This window comes from Heterocephalus glaber, unplaced genomic scaffold (assembly GCF_053883595.1).
Source record: "Heterocephalus glaber isolate CG9 unplaced genomic scaffold, H.glaber_assembly_v1.0 deba00000546, whole genome shotgun sequence".
Taxonomy (NCBI): domain Eukaryota; kingdom Metazoa; phylum Chordata; class Mammalia; order Rodentia; family Bathyergidae; genus Heterocephalus; species Heterocephalus glaber.
Window position 1 is genome coordinate 2,526,697 of NW_028258147.1, and position 18,717 is coordinate 2,545,413.

Sequence of the window (18,717 nt, forward strand, 5' to 3'; positions counted from 1 at the left end):
TAGAAGTTTGTCTCTTCCTTCAATGATCATAATCAAGGACTTTTCCTTTGTTTTCTTTACTGAATGGTCTTTCGTCATTTACAAACTTGCAATGCTTTTGGCTAGCTAGATGAGGCCACTCAGTCTCACAATGTGCAGAGGCAGAACTGAGGAGTGCACAGGACCTCAGTGTGTTCTTTGCAATTAAATTGCACATAGGAAAACAACAGTAACTTTTCTTCTTCTCTGTTTTGCTCAGATTTAAAATATTTTTTTCTATCTGAAGGAAAATTGGGGTTTCTATTTATTCAGATATGACAGCATGAGAAATTGACCATGACTGCCATTAAGATGTATGTAGGTTGGCTGCTTGCGACTTTAAATCAGCATGGTCAGTGGGACAGGCACAAACCCTAGACTTAGGGATTTATGATGTTCCGTACACATTAAACCTCACACCACAGACCCTCCAACCTACAGCCCCGACTATAAATTTACTTTCTGTCTCTATGGATTTCCTCTTTCTGTACATTCATGTAATTCTCAACCATATACATAGAATCAGACAATATATGGTTTGTTGTGGTTACCTTCTTTCACTCAGCTTATGTTCAAGGTTCATTCGTGTTCAAGATTGTAGTAGTATTTCACTTATTTTCTTATTGTCAAATATGGTCCATCATATGTATACACTGCATTTATCCATTCATCATGTGATGGGCACTTGAGTAGTTTCTACCTTTAAGTAATTATGATGCTTCTATGAAGACTCATGTATAAGTTTTTGTGTGGATGTGTGGTTTTACTTCTTTTGGGTGTACATATCTAGAAGTAGGATTGCTGGGTCACATAATAATTCTATCTTTAAGTTTTTAAGAAATGACAATATTTTCCAAAATAAGTATACCACTTTACATTCCCCAGTGGTGAATAAGGTTTCCAATTTCTCTATATTCCTGTCAACACTTGTTATTATCTGCTTTTAAAATTGTACTCATCCTCATTGGTGTGAAATAGTACCTCCTTGTGTCTTTGATTTGCACTTTCCTGATGGCTAATGATCTTTTCATGCACTTATTAACCATCTATATATCTTCTTTATAGAAATATCTATGCTTATTACTATCCATATATCATCTTCAGAGAGATGTCTATTCTAATTTTTTATTCATTTTAACTGTGTTGTCTTTTTACTACTGAGTTTTCGAAAATTATGTTGCAGATATTTAGCAGGAATTCACTTTTAAACAGGCCATACCCTAGACCCTGTGTTGTGTTCAAATCCACCCCTGTCATAATAAGCACATCTAGTGGTCAGATTTTGATTTCTAAATAACATTTCTAAATAAAAGAAACCAGGATTCTGAGGAGAATGGCTGATTCCAGGTATGGAAGGAAAAATACAAGATGAGCATATGAAATTTGTTGTACTACAAGTATTCAAAGATAAATGGGGTCAGGTTAGGTATCTGAGACAATTTGAATCTCAAAAACAGTAAAAGTAATAATGAATTTTTTTCAGTTGTGATAGAGAAACTGGTATGGAATCAGTTCTCCCACTGTGGGCCAAACCATAAAACAATCAAATAATTAAGTAACTGCTCAGATGCTGAACAATAGGCAGCAAAATACTGTGAGCCCCCGGGAGAGGGAAAGCTATGAAGTAAACACCATCCCAGCTTCCCATCTGGTGGCATTATCTACACTACAGTGCAAATATTTTATATACATAAAATTATATATAATATATTATATATGTGTATGCATATATATGCATATTTATATACACAGTGTAAACACATCAATGTTTGTACATATGTGTATAAATATATATGTGCATGAAATACATATTTGCATTGTATATATGTGCACTATGTATCTTAGTTATTTTTCTCACTGCTGAGACAAAATACCCAACACCCAAAGTTAAATGAGGAAAGATTTATTTTGGCTCACAGTTTGTAGAGGTTTCAGTTCATAACTGGCTGGCTCCAAGGCAGGGTGGCATGGCAGAGGGGCAACATAGAAGAGAAACAGTTCATGGCAGGTAGAAGGTAGCAAAGCAACAAGGGATGACAACAGCCCTTTCTATCCCTTGTATCTTATTCATATTACTTAGGGTGAGTGGCACTCACACTCTTAATCCTAGTGCCCTTGATCATAGCATTGCACCATGAATCAATCCCAGCATCACACACTCTAGACTCAGCTACCTCTGAAAAAGCCCCACCTTTAAGCACATGAGACTTTGGGGGGACATCGAGACATAAGCCATAATACTATGTATATAGGCATATGTGTGTATCTCCAATAGATAATTAGCGAATACATCACTGGACTACAGTAGAATATACATCCATTACAGTTATACTTGGAGGAGATATCAAGGTCATACTTTGAGCCATTATTATAACAAATACAATACATGTTAATGAATTGAATTAATTTCAGAGTGTATCATCTGACCATAAAATAATTAAATTACAAATCAGTAACAAAAAGATATCTGGAATGTCTCTGAATGCTTGAAATGTAAGCAACATATGTTTGAATAACTTGTGAGTCACAGAGGAAATAATAAGGAAAAAGATATTTTGAACTGAATGATAATGAAAACACAACATATCAGAATTTGTGGGACACAGCCATTTTCATTCATTGGTGCATAGTCTATGGCTGCTTTCATATTATAGCAGTAAAGCTAAATACCTATGAGGGAGACTAATTGGCTCATAAAATATAAAATATTTTTCAGTTCATCCCTTTACAGAGTTAGCTAACTTTTGCTTTAAGTAAACTGATCAAGAAATAAGTGAGGGGGCCAGAGATTTAGCTCAGTGGTTCTGCCGCCTGCCTTGCAAGCGCAAGGTCCTGAGTTCGATCCCCTGTACCAAAAAAAAAAAAAAAAAAAGTGAGGGAAGTCATATCACCAATATTAGAAATTAAATAGGGGCCACTACTACAGATAATTCAGACAGTAGAAAGATAATAAGGGAATATTTTAACCCATTGTATCAATGACTTCAGTAATTCAGGATCACATGGATAAGTTCCTTAAAATATACAATTTGCAAAATTGATATACAGGTAGTAGAAAATATAAATGCCATTATATACAAAATAGTAAAGAAAAGCCTCTCAAAAAGAAAACAGCAGATACAAATGGCTTCATTATTGAATTCTAGTAAGCACTTAAAAAATAATACTAGCACTCCTCTTACCCTTTTAATTTAGTAGTGGGGACTGAACTCGTGGCTATTACACTAAGCTATATCTGCAACCCTTTTTTAAATTTTGGATCACGGTCGTGCTAAGTGACTAAATTCCCCAGGCTGGGCTCAAACTTAAAATTCTCCTGCCTCAGCCTCACAGAGTACTGGGACTGCAGGTGTGCATCACCGTGCTTTATAATACCAGTCTTATAACTCTTACAGAATATAAGGATCAGGAAAAAGGCTGGCAAGGATGTGAAGTAATGAGGACTCCCTTGGCAGTTTCAAATAAGATTAAACATACCCTCCTATGAGCCAACAATTCTACTTCTATGTAATTGTACAAAAGAATAAAAATATACGGCGACAAAAAGACTTCACCAGAATCAATGATCAACACAACATCATTAGTAGCGGTTTTATGTATGAGGAGCTGAAACTGGACACAACCCAAACAAGTGAATGGAAAAACAAATTGCAGTACTGTATATTCAAAAGTACTGCATAACTCAACTGTAAAATTAGTATAGATGAAACTCAAACCATTATTCTAAGTGAAAGAAGCCTGATACAAGAATATAAACTGTATGATTCTACTAATTAGAACTTCCAGAATAGGCAAAACTAACCTATGGTGAAGATATCAGAACAGTGGTTTCCTCCAGTGGGGAAGAGGCAGGAGGAATCTTTTTGGGGTAACAGATGTGTTCTCTATATTGACTGTGGGTATAGGCTACATGTGTAATTTGTCAAAACTCACCCAATGGAACATTAAGACCTGTTGTATTTACTGTACATATATTATAGCTAATAAAAAGTTAAAAAAGAAAAAAGAGGGTGATGATTATAATGCACTGAATGTTTTTAAAAATGCGTTAGCACAACATAAGATAGAATGAGAGGGAGAAGCAGATGGGGAAAGAAAGTAAGGAGGTAGAGAGCAAAAGTTCTTTTTTCATATAAGAATATCAGATAATAATGTTTTAGACAAGGTTTATCAAAGGATGCTGAATGTATTGATGAATGTTAGAGGAAAATCACATTGCTTTAGGGATTATTAAAATAATAACAGAAGGAACTAAAAGCACCTTTACAAAGAGGAGGTCTGGCAGTTACTACCTTAAATGGCCAAGCATGGCTATGCTGGAGGTTTGAGCCAGGGTTGAGGTGAGGTGATACAGTGGAAAGTACGAAATATCATCTATGTGGTGTTACTGACAGAAATGGTCATGCTGGATATAAGCACAAAGAAATGCCAGATGATTCAGATCTTACTTGACCTCTAGTCTAGCCTAGAGACTTACCCAAAGATCATGTAAAATAGAGGGACTTGATGAGACCATTGCAGATTAGTGGAAGCTAAAGAGATAAAACATAATGTGTGAACTCTGACTGGATCCTGGATATTTTAAAAATCTAGGTGAGATTTCTGAGGAGTAATTGGGGAACTATGACTATAGACTATATGTTGGACAGTTTAGAATGAAGGTTGATTGTTTTAGGTGTGGTGCCCTAGAAAGATGTCCATATCTTAATTGGAGAAAACTGTGACTATATTATTTTAAATGGAAAAGGAAATTTATAGATGTGATTAAGGTTAAGAACTTAAGAGGTAGGGAGATCATCCTGGATTAATTGGTATATCAAATCTAATTATATGATCCTTAAAAGTGAAGATCCTTCCCTGTCTGTGGCCAGGGAGTGAGATGGTATCATGGAAGAAGGGTCAGAAAGATGCTCTGTACTCACTCTGAAGATGAAAGCAGATCACAGACCAAAGAATTAGTCTGGGCTCTAGAAGGTGGAAAGTCAAGGAAATGCATTCTTTCCCACGTACTCCAGAAAGAAATCCAATGTTGCAGATACCTAGATTGTAGCCTACTGAGACTTGGGCTACACTTCTCACTCACAGTAGTACAGAATAACAAATCTGTGTTGTTTTAAGCCACTATATTCATGCTAATTTGTTAGGGTAGCAACATAAAACTAGTATGTGGGTATTTAAGACTTTTTTGTTTTTGTTCTTGGGAGATGCATACTGATTGTTTAAGAGTGAAAGGTCATTATGCCTATTGTTGAGGACCAGAGAATTAAGGCCTAATTGGCCTCTTCTGTGAGCACAAAGGAGAAAGGCTGCACTCAAGGGTGACTGCATATTAGGGAAAAGTGAAGACAGCTGAAGTTAGGTTGTTTAACCAGAGAATGTACTAATGGATACTGGGAACCAGATGAATCTTGTGTTACCTTGATTTCTTATGTCCGTGTTTGGGTAAATAAAAGCAAGGTGAGCCAAAGGCTCAGGGCTCTTCTGCCAGTTAGAGGTATGAGCTCCCTGACTGACCTTAAGTAGACCCGACTCAGTGTCTCTTCATCATTCATCCTGGGTCATTTGCCTCCCAGTCAGGGCTACAGGTGTTGCCCCAGCGTGGGACTGGAGACCCAGGTCACCTACAGCCTATAGCATAATTTTGGATGGTTTGGCAAGTGGAAAAATTGGATATGTATTTGGAGAGAGAGTGGAGTGAGTATTGCAAGATGCAATCAGAAAATCTAAGCAATGTACGATGTATACATTGTACCGTTATTCCAGCATTTTGGTGGGTTTACATTTTCAAATTTCAAAACAAAAAAGGATTAAGCCCAGGGATAAAACTAAGAAGTAAGAAACAGAAGAGCAATTATTGGGCCTTTATAAATTACTATCTCCTCTACTTCTATTCAGAATTGTTCCTAGGCAGTGAGTAGTGTCCTGGCAATTACTTCCTACAGAGATCCCTTGACAGTGTTCTTTAAGTTTCTAATCAGTATGTTGATCTTCTGGAAATGGAGGTTTTGCACAAGGTATAACGTAACATGAATAAAAAAAATTAATGCACTAAATCAAAACCTTGGACAATATTACTAAAGCAATCAGAACTCTTGCAAATTCTTTCTGCCCTTCTCCCTTGAGATCCAGAGAGAGAAAATATAGAATGATAGTTATGTTCTGACCTGTTTAACCCACGAATGCATAAATGCACATTTTTTCTGGTCAGTCTTTCTGTCCTTGTACCAGTATTTTGGACTTGAGCTCTTATTTATGAGCAATGAAAAACTACTGTGTATAAGTGAACCTTTTCTAGAAGAAAAAAGGCTAAAGTTATCAAGGCTACAGTAGGCAAGGATCTAGAGACTAAATTGCAGGCCCCATTGTGCTAAAGGGCACTTTTCTGCAATGTGGGCTCCCTATCTAAAACACACACAAAAGTATATCCAAACAGAGCTGAGATCAGGGTTCAACCAGTCAGTCTCCAATTAGAGACCACTATTTTAATCGTAGGTCAACGTAGGTAACTATGAGATAAGTTTAAATGCAATATTATGGGAGATTCATCGTGCTAAAAAAATTTCTTCATATTTGATTCAGACCTGCATAATAGATACAAAAGAAATTCTTTAAAATTTCCCTATAATTATAGTTTTAATTTAAGCTATTTTTCCCTAGTGCTATCATTTTAGTTCTTTTAAATATTAAATATTCTATACAGTAAATAGTTATCTTTTTATTTTTGATTAATTTCCAATTGCTAATTTAAAACTACAGCTCATATTTTAGGTAAACAGTTAAGTATTTGTACTATATACTTTAAAATTCCTACGCTATTCTTCCTCTTAACACCATTACCTGTACAGTGGACCCTCAAGTTATGACCAGCCTGACATAGGAACAACTTGGGTTGTGATCAGAATTTTAGTTTTAACTTTAGACCAAAGTCTTGAGCTATGAACCCGAATGCTGGCCACTTTTGCTTCCCGATGGTTTCAGATACAGATTTAACCCTAAAAGAGTTCTGGGAGGAACATTACAACATCCTTTCCTGTGTGGGGTTAATTGAGAAATTCTGGGCCAATTTCTAAGGTCACTGAGATCTGCCTGTATACAGCAGATTTTGAAGGCTGTGTAGAGGAGCCTGAGCCATCAATTGACCAACTTGAGTTACAACCAGCCCTCAGGAACCAATTGAGTTCGTAAGTCAAGGGTCCACCGTATAACAATTAGTACATTAATGCAGACAAACATGCATTCAATAAGCATTTACTAAACAGCTATTACGCCCACTCATCCTATGCTTGTCATTTAATACTAAAATTCTAGAAGAATGATATTCATCAGGCACTCTGGTCATCAACACCACACCTTTGGTATCTGTGTTGAATCCTGATTTGACCTAGAAACTGGATAGTTTCAAAACCCATCTGCTTTTGTGACCAGTGCTTTTCTGGAAACTTCATGGGAAAATAGTAATCATCAAAGAATTAACCAAATCTTCTCATAAAACATCTCTATAATTGAAGGTTGTCTTTCTGAGGTACCAAATAAATGACAAGTATTTGTAAAACTATGCCCTAAATGTAAACAATACTAAAACAAGAACTCTATAGTAACTAAAACTAGGAAAAATTATATTGAGAGTTTGATGAAATGATCAAAATGCATTGAGAGTATTCATTATACACGGAGTTCTAATCTATTCCAAATTATATATGCAAGACAAAGCCACAACTTTATTGGAACTTAAATATAAGCAAATATGCTGGTGAAAAAAAAACAAAACCAAATACTGGCACATGTGCACAGGCATGAACACACACAATCGTTATTTTTAAAAATAGTGTATAAGCCTGTAAGTTCTAGACTCACAGAGGGTGGCTGGTGGATAAAGAGATGGAGGTACACGGAGAATCAGAGTAGGGCAGGAACCCAGGGCTCAGTCTCAGGGTTTTCTCCACATTTTGTGTAGTATTCCTTATTTGGAATAAGTAGATGAATATACCAACATATCCAAGGATGGAGAGTCAAAATTCCTTGAAAACTGATACTGGTAACAAAAAGCAAAATGCTAAATTGTGAAGGCAGCATATTACTTAGAGACTGATGGCTCCAGCTAAGAATTATGGTATACAGATTCAACTTAGAATAAAGTTGCACTGACATGCTCTGTTAGCTTGGGGGAAAATATATCTTTTAAAGTAAGTCACTCAAATAAGCTTTGCCACTACATTTTCATTATAGATGATGTCAAGCAGCACCAGATACAAACAGCTAATACAAGCTGTTTCTTCAGTTCCTGTGGCTTCTTGGAGGTATGTGTTTTCCTATCAGGAGTAACAGTGAGTTATACTTTCATTCAAATAGCAACTTTACCATCAGAAACATGTCTTAAGCTTCAAAAGATTATCAGTACAGGATTAAAATAATAATCATAAATTGAACACAAGTGTAATATATTAAGTTTAAAAGTCAAATTAATAGAGCACTAAACACCTTCCTCTGAGTATCCAGATTATCGACTATCTCTAATTGTCATACAGTCCTTTGGAAGAATCTAAATCTGTTCAGAACAGAGACACTAAACAACTGATCTTAAGCAAGAACAACTAAGTATTAGTTCTTCAAGGCAGCTCTCTTAGAATAGAGAAAAGAAGGGATGAGAAATAGATGGGGGGGGGGGTTCCAGGAGAAAGATACACAAAAAAAGATAGAAACTGGCAGTAAAGTGAGACACTAGAAATGAGTGAATGTTATGAATAAAATTGGTAGACACTGAAGATGAATTGAGATTTTTTTCAGCAATAAAAATGTTAGAATGCTTGTATTTGTGAAGAAATAGTGAACTGGCAGTATGTATTAAGAGGGATTGAGGATGTATGACATTTTTTAAAGCAAATAAAAATTTTAAATCAAAGTAATAATTACTCATGGTTAAATAACCTATAACAATGAACACTGATACTCTGTCCTGCTCTATGCTAGCTTCAGTTCTGGGTCCCAGAAAAAAATGACATGCAATGTTTAAATAAAAAAATTACATGCTCTGAATTCTTTCAGTGATTACATCCATCTTGTTAAATGATCTATTGAAACTGCTACATATTAATATATTAATTTTAGACTTTTTATTCTGACCTCTTGGATGGGTGACGTTTTAGCTTACTTGGATCCCTTCCTCTTACACCCAATTGCATCCCTTCATGTTCCTATGTAGTTATCCTATGAATTTTAGTTTTTTTATGGTCTTATCTTTATATGTTTACAAACAGTTTTAACTCTAGCAGCACTGTTCACCTCACTTGTGTGCCTCTCCCCACACTGTGATGTCCTAGCCCAAATGAACCAGGGTGGTTTGCAGGAGGAGAGAAGGTTTCTGGCAAGGGATGTTAGAGGAGCTGCTACCTGAGCTCTATCTTGAAAACTGAACTGGGCAGGTACAGGAGATAAGGTAGGATTAGAGGGCATTCCAGGAAGGAGAAATGGGCATGGCGGGCAGAGGGATAAGAGACCATGGAGGACCAGGAATCTGAGAACATTCAATAGGGAAATAAAGCAGATGTGAGCAAACAAGTGGTTCTTCATCATGTGGTAGAAAATTTCAGACTGCAGAAAAGGCAGGGCTCAGAAAAGCCTACAGCAGGCACAGGACTTAGTAGCAGTGGTTCCAAAAGTCTCCCTGCTTGCCCTTGTCCTGTTCACTACCCACTATAGGCATTAATGGGCTTCATTATAGGCATCCTGCCCATCACCATAATGGCACAGATAATCACTGTCAACCTCAAGGCATGCCAGAATAAGAAAGATGGCAAATTTTTATCAAGACTCTAAAAGAGAAAAAGAGCAATGGGATTAAATACAAACCTACATAAAAATGAAACAAATCCATGATCTGAACATAAATTAAAAAATAGAAAATAAAAAATTAGTGACTTTTTAATAGTACAAACAGAATTTTAATTCTCAAATAGCTGCCTAGTCATATAGCATCCATGCAACCCATAGGGAAGATTTTAAGTTTGGGGTTTTTGTTATTGTTTTTCACTTACTGCCAATGTTTTGCTAAAGACTCATATCGTTTTGATATAGTAATATAGTGAATAATTAAATCATCTTGAACATTAATATGTTTGTAGCTGAGTTTCCGGTAATGGCCTGCCTTTTTTGTTTAATTTGAGATTTAAATCTGCTTCTCATCCTGACTCGCCTTGCAATGACCCACCTCCAGCCATGACCTTCAACTTGTTTAATTGAGGAGAGGAAAAGGAACATTTTAGCAAAGCATTTTCTACCCTTGCACATATTTAATATATTCATGTTTTCAGATTCATCTTTCCTTTTATAATTACATTTTTAAAGTCATATTAAGCATCCAGAGATAGTGAAATAAATGTTTCCATTCTAATGAAGGTTTTGTTCAAGATAGCTGGAATCATTTTTTTCCCCCTTCATCATCTCTTTCATTTGCTCTTCCAAATTTATCTAAAGATTCTTGAATAACTGTATTTAGGTGGAACATTTTAACAGCTGTTGCTTATATTATGTTGAGAATTTTAAAAATTTCGAAGTGGAACTTTTTGGAAATTATTAATGCTCTAGTTTATTCATACTATTTCTTTCTTTCTTTTTTTTCTTTTTGGTACTGGGGATCAAACTCTGGACCTTGCGCTTGTGAGGCAGGTGGCGGAACCACTGAGCTAAACTCCCAGCCCTATTCATACTATTTCTATATCTAAATATAGTCCTAGCTTTGCTAAGTTTCTGCTTCTCTCAGAATTGTCTAATCTAAAAATAAGAAAGCGAACAGGTATAAAGACCTACACAAGGAAGAAACAAAACAAACTAGCTAGTTGCTGTGCTGAGCACCACTCAGGCCTGTGCTTTAAAGGGAAAATGTTATTAACTATATGTAACTTTCAGGGAGTCCGCTTACTACATTTTCTTACAATTTGAGACATTCCCATTCTTCCTTTGATTATTTTCATGTGAAGAGTAACTTGATTCTTCCAATTTTTAAAATCAGTTTCATTCGGCATTCATTAAGGATCTATTGTGTGTTACACAGATTCCAGACAAGGAAGGTAAAAGTGCAAACATACCTTCTGTTTTTATTCTCTTTTTTCATGAAACATGTAATATAGAATTCATGCCAAATAAAGACTCAGAAATTATAATAATGGCTTGAAAATTGAACACAGTATTTTGCTATTATTTAATCTTTATTTCATAATTTCATAAAATAACAAAAAGCCATCTTAATGAACGAATATACCACTCATTTAATTCTCTAGGTAAATTTTATAAAGTTATGCTCTAACTCAATAACTAAACGTACCTAAAAATCTTCTTAAGTCTCTCATCTTTGTTCAAGACTTCATCACCTATGTAAGACCTATATAATTTATTTAACGTAATTAAAAAAATTTTTTTTTTAATTTCTTTTTGTACCAGGGATCAAACTCGGGTCTTTGCGCTTGCGAGGCGGGGGGTGGAACCACTGAGCTAAATCCCTGGCCCTATTTAATATAATTTTTATATTTCATCTCCTTGGTGGTCTTCTTTCCCTTTTCAACAACAGTTATGCCTATTTTCTCTGCTTCGAGTAGGCAAACATATAAGACAAAGGAAAGCAAAAGTACCAGTTTTTTTTTTTTGGTACCGGGAATCAAACTCAGGACCTTGCGCTTTCGAGGCAGGAGGTGGCACCACTGAGCTAAATCCCTGGACCAAAAGTAGCAGTTTTTAAGTACCTACAGTCTTAGTTTCAATACATTATTCCTCCCAGATGTAGATGGATATATGCTTTTTAACAAGGTGCTACTGGAAGAGAAAGAGCTCACAAAAATACAATACATTAAATATAAGACAGTACCAATAATAGCAAACAAAATCTAGAGTCAAAGTGCCTACACGGTAAGTGTCTGACATTAGCAGAAAGTGATTTGATTATTAGACAAAATTACGATCATAAACATGAAGGAATAACTCAAAAGTACAAAAATTCTGATCCTTTTTTAGGCTGATGGACTATAATGTGGTGGCTCTGGTAGCTACACTACTTAGGTTCAAATTCTAGCTCTGTCACTTAATGGCTGTATGAACTTGGGGAAATTACTTTCTCTGCACCTTAATTCCCTCAATTTGTTGAATGAGAATAATAATACTTGGAAACTCATAATGTTGTACAGTGCTAATCAATGGCAACTCTTACTGTTACAACTGTTGAAATAGACTGCACAATCCATTCAGAGACTTAAGTATCATCCATCTCTCTGCCTGCTGTAGTTCAAGACTAATTCGTAGTTTTTATGTATTATTTGTCCTTTATTACCTGGAAACTCTGGTCCTGCTAATCACACTTAAGAATTTTCAAAGCTGACTCTAGAGAAATGACACTTATTCTTTGAAATTCAGTAGCTGTAAGTGAAATATTTAAAGGTTTTTGGGGACTCTTTTCTAACATTGGCCTACCCATCTCCAAGATAATCCTTCCCTGTCTCCTTTACTACCCTCAATACCTTCCTCCTTCTGTTAATTACAGTTCCAGAAAGACAGGCTACTTTTTACCAGTGGATATGCTCTGTTCCCAACATACATAATATCTAATGTCTACACACACACACACACACACACACAGGTGCAAAGACAATGAGTTGGAGAGCCTGCTTTCAGCTTCCTTGGGAACAAAAGCATATTTGCTATTTTTCTTTTTTGTATTAAAGCCCTAGCTTGACATAGTTTTTTCTCCTCTATTGAAAGTTAAGCCTGAAAATACTACATTTTATTTTTCAGTTAAAAAACAAGAATGAAAAAGGGTCTCATTTAGTAATGAAGGGAACATAACCTTTATTCAATTCAAAGGGCAATGGATTCTATACTCATCTATGCACCAAACAGCATTCGGAACTTTAAAAGATAATTACAGGAGGATAGTGTGACTTTTCAGTCTTTGTGGCTTATGCCTTGTTCTATGGTGCTCTAATGGGCTAAATCAAAGCTCTCTGTTAACTCTACCATGTTGGAATATAAATTAAAAGCATCTTCTCTTACATACTTCTTTTAACTTCTAATCTGGATAGAGAATGTGACAGGTTAAGAGGAAAGAATCAATCACGTATAAAATAAAAGACTTAAAATCATTTCTCTTCTATTAAAGCAAACATAATTTGCTTTTCAAACCATGTCAACATGCAAAAAAAAAAAAACCTGACAAATCTCTTGGGCTTAATGTTCAGCAAAAGAAACCAAGTCACTATGATTAAACTTACAGAAAACTTGAAGACAAAGAAAACTAAACTTTGATTATAGAAGTCAGAATAGTGGGTGTTTTGAGTGAAGGACTTTGGGGGACATTAGAAAAGTTCTCTATTTTGATATGGTAGGTAGTCCTATGGGTAAAATCATATATATTTCACTGAGTTACATGCTTAGGATTATACTTCATGTAAATTGCATCAAAAAATAAAAATTGTCTAATTTCTTTTTTCTTCAAGCTTAAAATAGGAAATGATACACTTCAGTGAGCAAAGCAAAAGTAAAGACAGCCATAATCTTAATTCTAGCTCTTTTAAATAAAAAGAATGAGGTGGAACACACAGGCTCATCTCTTTGGGTAACCACTCTCTTTTCTGGAAAAGAGCCACAAAGGACGACTGAAATATACAGTGAATGTTTAAACTAAAAAAATTATTATAGTAAGCTATTTTAATCCTCTTCAAAATACTCTCTCTTTTTAAAAACACTTATTCTGTTGTTCTTGCCACTTTCTGAAACCATTCTGGGAGTGCTTTTTTGTGAGAGTCTTTATGGGATGTGGTAAAAAATACTGAGTATTTGTGAAAACATTCCAGTGTGTCCACATCTACCTCATTTACACTGAGGAAGGCATAACAATGCAACTAAAGACATTCTTGAAACTGTTTCCTATAATTGTAATCAATTGATGATAACTAATACAACTGATTAAAAAATCCTCTGAAAGTATAAAATACAATTAAGAAATTATATAATAATCAGCTCAGAAATAACAATAAGAAGATACACAATCATTTAATGTTCTAGCCCAACTAGGACTAAATTATCCTCTGGAAAGTAATTTCAACACAACTATTAAGCTAATAAATATGGTTAAATGAGTACACTTAAAGAGAAGAAATGGGGATATGCTTAGGCAGACCTGTTAAAAATCTGGCAAAATAGGGGCTGGGGATTTAGCTCAGTGGTTCCGCTGCCTGCCTTGCAAACACAAGGTCCCGAGTTCGATCCCCCATACCCAAAAACCAAAACCCAAAAACCAAAAAACAAACAACAAAAAATCTGGCCAAAATAATAAGTTATTCTGTGAAACAGTAGAGTCTTATGGCCTGAATGTCTGTCTTGGGGTCAGTTTGATAATTTCTACTTGAGACTCTAATCAATCAATCTCCAAATCATTTTTTATCTCTTGAAAGAAAAAAATGATAAATATATTTTGATATTAAATCCATAATAATAATCTACATGAAGGGAAGCATGGAGTACAGGATAGGCAATAAAATTTAAGATAGATAATTTATTTCAGATACTGGGGGATATATATTCAGCACAAAGTTTTTGAAGAAAACCTTTCTGACTTTTTCATAAGCAAAAATTTCTTCAACAGGATACCAAATGTATTTCCATAAAATAATAAATTGGAATTGTTAAACCTTTAAAAAGTTTTATTTAGTAAAAAACACCATCAAGAGAGTAAAAAGGTGACCTATACAGGGCTAAAAGACTGATATATCTGTAACAAAGGAATTTCAACTTGATAAAGAACTTAAAAATCACTAGGGAAAAAGACTATATAATTAAAAATAGACAAAACATGTTATAAAAGAGGATGTCCAAATGGCCAATAGTTGCTTAACTTCATCATTCATCAGAGAAATGTGTATTAATGACAATGAAGTACCTCTACAAAACTACTAGAATGGCTACAATTTATATTAAAAATATCAAGTATTGGTGAGATATGGAGCAACTGAAACTCATATTCCATTGTGAGGGTATAAACTCTTAGGGTCACTTTGGAAAATTGACAGAGTGAACTAAAACTCAACATTTACATAGTATTATCCAGTCATTTTACTCCTAGCATAAACCCAACAGAATGCATACACATGGTTACTAAAAAAAGTACAGCAGAATATTCATAGCTGTACTATTTAAAATTGTGCCAAACTGAAAGTTATTCTGATGCCCATCTGTAGTAGAATGAGTAAATTATGTATACACATTTATGTGTAAATACACATATATATGCTACACATATACATTTAAACATATATATAGACATATAATAAAACATTTTTTAAAAATTTGGTGCATACACATAATGGGATACTCAGAATAATAAGAATCTATCTATATACAAGATGGATGAATCTTGCCAATGTAATTTGGAACATAAAAGCCAGTCATAAAAGAGTACATAACTGGATGATTTTATGAAGCCCAAAAACAAATTAAACTAGTCTTTATAGTTAAATAAAAGTAAGTCTTGAATAGGCAGCAACTGGAAAGAAGTACAAGAAGACCTCTTGTTGAGCTCTTCTGTTTCTTATTGTTAGTGTTCTGTTGCTTGATCTGGGTATTGGTTACACGAATGAAAACTGAAAATTCAAGCTGTGCCTTTGATATGTGTAGATTTTTATATATTATGCCTCATTAAAACCATATATTTATTAATATGTAGTAAATGAAAAAACAAACCACAGGTAATGTGTGTAGAAAAAAAATTATAAGAATTAAGAGGAAATTTTAGAAATAAAAAATACCCTAGTGGAAATGAAGAATGTCTTTGATAGGATTAGCAATAGATTGCATATGACTAAAGAAAAAATTGTAACCTAAAAGAAATGTGAATAGAACTTTCCAAAACTGACATCCAAAGAGAAAAAAGAATGGAAAGACACAACAAGGTATTTAAGAAATGTAAGGTAATTACAATATATGCAGAATGGTGAAAAAAGTGGAAACAAAAGAGAAGAAATACCTGAAACATCATTTCAAAAATATTGAGAATTTTTCAAAACCAAAAAAAATACCACACTACAGATCCAGAAAACTCAGAGAATACCAAGTAGGATCTGTACTCAAAGTTTTACCATGAGGTATATCATATTTATACTACATAAAATCAAAGACAAAAACATCTTTAAAGAAGCAAAAAACCCCAACTACCTTACCTATAGAACAACAAGGATAATAATTAGGTCAGGCTTCTCATCAAAAATCATGTAAGCAAGGAGAAAATAGAGAGTAATATTTAAAATGTTTTAAAAAATCACCAGTGATTAATTTTATGTGTCAACTTGACTGGACTAAGTGATGCCCAGATAGGTGGTGAAACCTTATTTGTGATTTGTCTATAAGGGAGTTTCTAAGAGAGATTAGCATTTTAATTAGCAGGCTTAGTAAGCAAGGTCTATCTACACCAATGTGGGTAGGAGAAGGGAGAATTTACTTTCTCTTTTCTTAACCTGAGATATCCATTCTTCTGTCCTTAGATATCAGAGCACTTAGTTCTCAGGACTACGGACTCTGGAACTTACACCAGCACTATTCCATTCCTGGTTCCTAGGACTTTGGACTTAGAATTGCAGCCCTTGCTTTCTTGGTTTTCTAGCCTACAGACAGCAGTGAGACTTTTTGGCCACCATAATCTTTAAACTAACCCTGTAATCAGTCAGTCTGTCTATCTATCTGCCTGTCTGTCTATCTGCCTGTCTGACTGTCTATCTACCTATCTATCTTTCTTTCTATCTATCATCCATCCATCCATCCATGCATCTAACCATCCATCATCTATTTCATTGTTTCTATTTCTCTGGAGAACACTGACCAATACACCAAGATTTCTGTCCCCAGTGAAATTACCCTTCAAAAGTGCAGGAAAAATGAAGATTTTCTTAAACAAACAAATATTGTGGGAATCTGTTATCAGCAGACTTGTCCTGCAAGCAATGTTAAAGGAAATTCTTCAGAGAGAAGGAAAATGAAGAGGTCTGAAACTTGAATCTGTGGTAATAAAGAATTTATAGTAGAGAGGGAATAAATAAAAGTAAAAATGAAACTTTTTTATTCTTAATTGATAGTTGTTCAAAATAATAGCAATATTTTGTCTAGTGATTATGGACTATGGTTGAATGAATAACAACATTATAAGCTCCAGAAGGGAGGAATTAGGACTACTTTATTATATGGTACTTATATTATTTTGTAGTGGTACAGTTTTAGATGAAAATGGACTTTGGATGGATTGCTAATTTATTTATCTACAATTACTGTTCACATTGTGAGAGAGACAAATCCAAATTAAAGTAAAATATTGGACATTATTTCTTTTAATACTTTTCTGGCCTTTGTTTCTTTAAAGTGCTTTTATTTTATTTTATTTTTTTACCATTTATTCTTTCACTTACATAAGCAAAAGTTAATAAGAATGAAGCTAGGGCCAGGGATTTAGCTCAGTGGTTTTGCTGCCTGCTACGCAAGCACAAGGACCAGAGTTCGATCCCCGGTACCAACAAAACAAAACAAAAAATAAGAATGAAGCTAATTTTGATGTGACAAAGTATTACTGTCACCATTTTTCTACTTTTTGTAGTTCTAAAACATCAGAGGTGCAAATGTTTCCCTCTTCCAAGCCAGCCACATGGAAATGAGGATCTTCATCAAATTCAATGGCTAAGTAAATAATTTAAATTATTCAAATTTAAATTTTAGGTAAAAAGTTGAAAGGACAGAGTCCTTACTTTTGTCAAAACAAGTAGAAAACCATTAGACATAATATGACCTATGTGAATAAACATGGAGAGCACATTTGCATTTTTGGAAAACCCCAACTAACAATATTCTGATAGAAGGAATACGTTAAGAACAATGGTAACATACTCTGTCTAAGCAAGAAGCTTCTCTTTTTATCATGTTTGTAGGGTACAGGATCAATACATCTTTGCTGAGAAAATGAGTGAACAAATGAATTGTATCTTCCCTTGTAGGGGAGAATAACCTATAAATTAAATGATATTTTAACTTGATGTAGCAAAGCTCCAAATTTAACTCACTCCAATTCCTTCCTTGTAAAATTTTGAGCTCAATGCATATTTTGTGGGAAATGATGTGAGACAGGATGAAAACAGATTTTACTAAGTTCATGTAATGACAGCTTGATCTTTAGAACTGGCCAAACTTTCATGTAAAAAAAGATTAGCTAAATACATGTGCCTTTCTATGTTTAGTACAATGCAGAAAATAGACCTTTACCTTATGAAATCTTCTTCTTCTTCTCTCTTTGGCCTTAGCTGTTTGGGTTGAGCCATATTGATCCAGTTTGGTAATGACTTTAAGAGTCTGCTGATATCATCATCTTTTGCCCAAGATGCACTGATGACAAGTTTTTCTTCTGACTGGACAATGCCCCTAAAAACAGCCAACAGAAAAGAGACATTTTAGCATAATGCCTGGTATTCAGTTAGCATTTTTCCTCTACCTTATCTTCAGGATAAAGATGTCACCTCCATCTCCTTTAAATGGTGACATCCATGAGTAAGTCACATTACTGGGGGGTACTATTTCTAGATTTCATTCTCAGTTTCCTAATTGTTGAGTAACCATGGAAGCCGCTAATACTAATTATTCCCTCTAACGTTACCTAATCCCTTAAGATAAATAAAAATGTATGGTAGGTTT

The 18,717-nt window shown here is 34.6% G+C and overlaps 1 protein-coding gene across 8 annotated transcripts in view; it reads right to left on the reverse strand.

Annotated features, from left to right (window-relative positions):
• The window catches only part of Exoc4 (exocyst complex component 4), an 816,538-nt gene that overhangs the window by 139,045 nt on the left and 658,776 nt on the right, over positions 1–18,717 (reverse strand). For all 8 annotated transcript variants that reach the window (XM_021237603.2, XM_004856313.4, XM_087204413.1 and 5 more), the window contains one exon: positions 18,292–18,447. In XM_021237603.2, the coding sequence (XP_021093262.2) occupies positions 18,292–18,447 (156 nt within the window). The remainder of the gene's footprint in view (positions 1–18,291; positions 18,448–18,717) is intronic.